Genomic DNA, 6,000 nt, shown 5'->3' with positions numbered 1-6,000 from the left:
ATTAGTTTGTCGGTTGCTGCGCTGTGCAGTAATTCAGTCTTTTCATTCCTATGACGTAAATGTTAAGAGTTCTTAACGAGATCTGTTGCCAGGGAGAAAAAGCATTCTCGACATGGGTGATTGTTTTCCATAATTTACCATTTGCGTGAGAATTTAGATAACGTATTTAACTCAGTTTTGGATAGTAAAATTAAACTTTATAGGCTTGTTAATTTGTCGTTGGTCGTCCTGAATGAAACTGCGTTGCCACGCTCACGTCAGTACAAAATATACAGATTCTGTGACAACGAGGTGGTTAAAACGCTTTAGTCAGGAAACGGGGGAGGGGACAAGATATGCTCCCGACCTCTCTATCATCCGCATTTTCTTCTTGAAGAGGAGCATCGAGCTGTTATTGTTTCACTTTTCTAATATTTACTTCTATACTGTTACCGGTTTTTTATGTAAATCCATATAGTTAACAGGAATGTTCCATTAAAATAGTGGCTCATTCTCTGGGGAATGCAATGTTTGACCTTATAATATTAGACTATTGGAGCTTGTGACTGTCTCACTTCGGTTTTGTACCTTTAAGAAAGTGTATAACGAATGTTTAACGTGTAATGGAAAGTGCTGGCAATTTAAAAATACGGAATGTAGTTATTTCTCCAAAATAATTGGAAATAGTACTTGAATGCCGGTATTCAGTTCTTTACTTTCTCAACAATCTAAAGGATCGTACGCAGCATCTTCGAAGTGAAGAAGAAATTCGCTCAGGGTACGGCCCAACAGCAATTTTCCCGAACACTTCGGCTGTTGCGTGTAGTGTTTGCAATGGAGTCTGTGCACACGGCATTGCACAGGAATATCCCGAACACCTCTGCGGCTGTTGCAGGTACCTTCGTAACGCGTGGTTACCATGGAGACGTACTCGCTGCTAAGCACAGTGCCGTTGTTCGCTGACGTGAGTCTGCGCGTGCGCAGATCCTACCACAGCCTGAAGCACGTGCACACTTCGCTGCGGCTCGGCCTGCAGCTCGCAGAGGTCTTCTTCCAACTGGTACTCCTCTGTTCGCGGCCGCTCATCATACTCTGCCACTTCCCCATAATCATCACGGATCGGATTCTTCACGATCTCCTGGCCTTCATAATAAGATGTTGTCCGGTTCTTACGTGGCCTGCTTCTGATGTGAGTAGACTAATAAAACTAAGCTGTCGATAACTTCAGTAAGTAATTATCTGATTTACGAGGTTCAAGAGACCTTTCATCTGAATAAGGCACTGTGCAAATCATTGCCTCAGAGAGACAGTGGCTTTTTACTTACGATAAGTGCTTCACGTCTTGTCAAACTCGTACGAAGTACAGGATCATCTGGTATCATACAGATACCGCGATCTATCTTATTCTGGACAGCAAAAAAGAATTACCATCGGAATTGCACAAGATCTGGGAACATTCGGTTGCTATCAGTGATAAAGTAAAGTAATAGTTAATGAAAGCATGGCTCTACTACACAACGGAGTTTACACAGGAGCAGCAACTTCTATTCAAAAGTAAAATTTTATTGGCTCTTGGGAAATGGTCTAAAACTTCAGTTTTATAAAAAGATACAGCGCAGAAAAAGAACCTGTGAAACTGAATGTTCACAATTCCTGGGCGCGAATATTAATACTCAGCTCAAAACAATACTACGTATCTTCTCAAACGCTTCAGTTAACCGAATGTTGTCGACGTATGTTCCCTGTTGCATATGAATGCATCAGAAAATTAACTTACCTTTGCATACTTCCATTCTTAGTCATAAAAACAACTTCCTGGAGAAATTGGATCGATCGATCAAAGAATTCACTTGAGAAAATCCATTCTCAAATTTCATGTAGGCTGACGTTCAAAATACAGCACTAAAAGAAACTTGTCTGCGTGAAGTACTTAGCTATAAGCTGAAAATGGTGTTAAATTTCATAACACGGGGAACAAACAGCCCAAACCATCCATAATGTAACATCATTTGCGCACAAAAGAGCGTAGTATATGTCCATAAGACTGACAACCTGCCCTGAGAATTATACTGACAGCAGAAAGTTTAAAAAATTTTCTCTCTACTAAACCTTCCGGATACAAATTACAGAAGACTGTGTGGGTGGGATAAACGGATTAACTAATTTCGATCTCAAACATTTACCGATGTTCTCGCAGAATGTACCTTATTTATAAACCTACCGAACGTTGACCATAGTGTGTTGTCAAATTATCCACGGAACAAGAAGAAACTAATACACAATTTTATTAATGAAAGTGCTTGCTGTTTCAGATATACGAAACCGTGAGAGGTTTCGTCCTATCCATCACGATTGGTCGTGTGATCGTGTTCTTCCTGCTCATCATATCATACATCCTATACGTCGTGATCGAATGCCTCAGGGTATCTTTAAACTTCATCCTGTTTTTCATCTCGCCGCTCAGGAATGAGGAAGGTAAGCTTGCGTTCTCCCTCAAGCACTATGAGAGTTAGTGATGTTCTTATCGTAGATGGTACCTTTACCGGAGATAACAATCTGATATTTACTGTAAAAGTGGGTCTTTGTAGTCTCTCCTGAAACTACTGAATAACAGTATTTACTTCCGACGCGATTGAACTGAAACTGCCTCCATTGATCATCGATATGCCTGAATTGTCACTGTTTCGCGAAACAATTTACACTTCACTTCTTACAAATCCTTGGTTGTGGTGAAATTAGTTTTTACGACAGCTACCGAGAACTGAATTTTACAATTAAAGCATTTCTCTCCAGATCGTTTCGTTACACTTGGCTGACGAATGATACCATCTTCAGTGTTCATGGTGCCACGATGTCATGTAGAACTGAGAAATTGTTCCAATTAGACATAAAAGTAAATGATTAGTTCAAAACAGTATGGAATTACTGCCGCATATTGACATGGGAAAGTTGTTTACGGGACCTCGCTTTTTTATAGTCACTGTTCCGGGTGGAACAATTAAGATATGTTTTATAAAATAAATGCTCATTTTTCGTCTGACGTTTAACAGATCACAGAAATAGCTTCAGGGTGCATCACAATTTTATTGACTCAAATAATATTGGTGCATGAGAATCTGCAGTTGTCCACTGAAATGAGGCTCTGATTTCCAAAAATAAGGTCGGGAGCTTCAGCGTTTAGTTATTCCTTTCCCGCATCACAATGACTGGCGAAGGATGTCTGTAAACACACAAAACTGTATGCTCCGTAACCACTAAGTGCGCTATTAAATTTGCCTACTAAAGTAGGCTAATAAAACATGCTTTCCTTAACATTCTTCTGATTGAGATAAATTCCAATAAACAATATAATTTGCATTTGAAAGGTGTATTAGAAAATAAAAAAATGTTTCTACAAACATTTCTAAGAAATTATGACCTGGCAATCATTTCATAGAACAAGCAGAAAAGTTCTCTTCACAGTCCAATCATTGGATGGGCGGAAACAGTTTATCAGAAGGAAGAAATAGCTTGCATTTTCTTAAGGAATTAAATTCCTCACGAAGAAAAATTGTGCTTCTCAGAATTTAATTACCAACATTACTTGCTAGCAGTATTGCTAATGTACTAAATTTCATGAGAAGGCTCCTCCTAAAACCTGTAGAATTATGCAGAAACTTTACGTTGTATTAAATTCTTTGGACCTCAAGAATGAACCCTTGAGACAAACGGAACGTTGCTAATCTGTAAACGAAGATCCATGATGGTAACGTCGAAAGAAGGCAGAAAAGGGTGAATAAGACGAAATTAACAGAAACAGGCTCCCAGATGGAACAGCTGAATAAAATACGGCCGAATAAATGATAAATCAGCCAAAGCATTAAAATATCAAGACATGGCGTAATGAGAAAGTATGTAGATACGCATACAATGCTCAGAAGAAACTTTCTTAACTGAAGATCGTACAACCTAAAGAGGATTTTTCACCCAGCAGTGGGTATCACTTGTATTCATTTTTGCATTGTGCCGATTGTACACTTACTCCTATAATAAAACTAAACTCCTCCCGAACAGCCCATGAAGGCCCAAAGGTACCGACAGGCCGACGTGTCATCCTCAGCCCACAGGCGTCACTGGATGCCGATATGGAGGGTCATGTGGTCAGCACACCGTTCTCCCGGCCGTATGTCAGTATCAGAGACCGGAGCCGCTACTTCTTAATCAAGTAGCTCCTCAGTTGATCTCACAAGGGCTGAGTGCACCTCGCTTGCCAGTAGCGCTCGGCAGACCGTATAGTCACCCATCCAAGTGCTAGCGCAGCCCGACAGCGCTTAACTTCAGTGATCTGAAGGGAACGGGTGTTACCACTGCGGCAAGGCCGTTGGCTTGCTCCTATAACGCCTTTCAATTATTTCGAGATAGGAATAGCTTCTAATACTGAGCTATTTGCGGAATTTAATGTCAACTGAATCATTAGATATCTGAATGTCATATGGGTATAGAAATATTCAGGTGGATTTTTTTCCCTTCAGCTACTTAAACTTTGTATCATAACATACCCTAACACAATACTTTAATTACTTGCACAACACACAAACTTCCTACTCGGCTTATTTCACTAAGTTAAATGTTCAGGTTTAGGAAGGAAACAAAGTTCTAACTACACAATCTGGCATGGGTTACAAATGGTGTGCATTAGCACAGCCAATGACCATTCGATTAACTAATTAGAAGAAACAAATTGGTTTCTGAAGTGACTGATACGGCATCTGAACTAAGATAGTCAGTAAATACGTGTGGGGCCTTCTCCTATGTATCTGAGTCTTCAGTTTAAAAATGGGAAGTGACTTCTTAAAAGCTTTCTACTTCAAGCTGAAGTAGAAAAGTATGCAACGCAGTATAAATAGTGGTCACAACGCCCACCTTCCGCGAGTACTCAAAAGCATACCTTGGCTAGGTTTGCTGCTATGGGATCTTGAAAGTAAGTCTTTCCTCGCAAATAACGAATTGGAATAAGATTATCATAGGTAGAGTGATACTTTGATATTTTCTGCTGCCGTTGCTATTAATCACCCAAAGCCAAGATTAGACACAAATGACTTCACTACACGCAGCACATAATCCTTACCTTGGAACTTAACATGCAGTTTGTTTCATAGTGGTCATACAAGAGTAAATGTAGACGTCATAAAACTACGATCGGTTAAATAAAAATAAATCGGTGGCTGTGCCAAGCAGTTGCATATTCAAATGCAATACATTAACATGGTCTCTTTCAGAATGTACAACGAATATTACCGCACATCAAACGTGAATTCAACTGAAATGTTATGAATGTAAATCGTGTCACAGCATAAAAGATCTTCAGTTACAAGCACCTAGGAACTGTAGTATTGCACTCTCTGCCAGAATTTTCACGTAGCAATTATTCGTACAGACGATGGACCTGTGCACTTACTCCAAATTTACTCACTAATTTTGCTGTATCGGTCGTTAAAACGTCGTATCTAAAACATAAATATAAACACTGGACTAATTTCATTCGTCCGCTTTTTTTTTCCTTCTGATAGTTCGGAAAAATCTTAATGCACGAAAGAATTATCTCGTTAACATACCGCAGCCATTTTTCTGTAATCCTAAGGAAATTTTACGCAAGTTTTCTTAATTTGGTAAACCTTCAAAATTGTTCTGCCTTCCAATTTCGTTCTAAACCTCTCCACCTCTAATATTTTTTAATTAACGTGTTGCCAGAGGCGCGGCTGCAACAGAAGAGTAAACGGCGCAGTGTTAGTGGAAGTTGATAACGAAACGCTCATAGTTCCGTTGTTGCTTCTCATTGCACATTACACGATACGTCCCTAATGTCGTTCTTTTGTCTAGTGAAGTTTTCCTTGCGAGACAAACATTGGGCGATTCGGTTACATGCTCTCTAACAGTCGTACTGCCTGCAGCACTCTAACACAGATCCCAAGAATTAACTGACTTATATGGGTTTCACACCTCTTGTAATAGCAAGTGTGTGTGTGTGTGTGTGTGTGTGTG

General features: G+C 39.8%; 1 protein-coding gene across 1 annotated transcript in view; it reads left to right on the top strand.

Annotated features, from left to right (window-relative positions):
• The first annotated feature begins 2,164 nt into the window (after window positions 1-2,164).
• Window positions 2,165-6,000, top strand: part of LOC124776507 — a 199,907-nt gene continuing 196,071 nt past the window's right edge. The window contains exons 1-2 of the mRNA XM_047251533.1: window positions 2,165-2,179; window positions 2,292-2,454. Of these exons, the coding sequence (XP_047107489.1) occupies window positions 2,165-2,179; window positions 2,292-2,454 (178 nt within the window). The remainder of the gene's footprint in view (window positions 2,180-2,291; window positions 2,455-6,000) is intronic.

This window comes from Schistocerca piceifrons, chromosome 1 (assembly GCF_021461385.2).
Source record: "Schistocerca piceifrons isolate TAMUIC-IGC-003096 chromosome 1, iqSchPice1.1, whole genome shotgun sequence".
In the NCBI taxonomy this organism is placed as follows: Eukaryota; Metazoa; Arthropoda; class Insecta; order Orthoptera; family Acrididae; genus Schistocerca; species Schistocerca piceifrons.
Note: the sequence above shows the minus strand (reverse complement) of the source record. Positions and strands in the feature narration are given on the sequence as shown.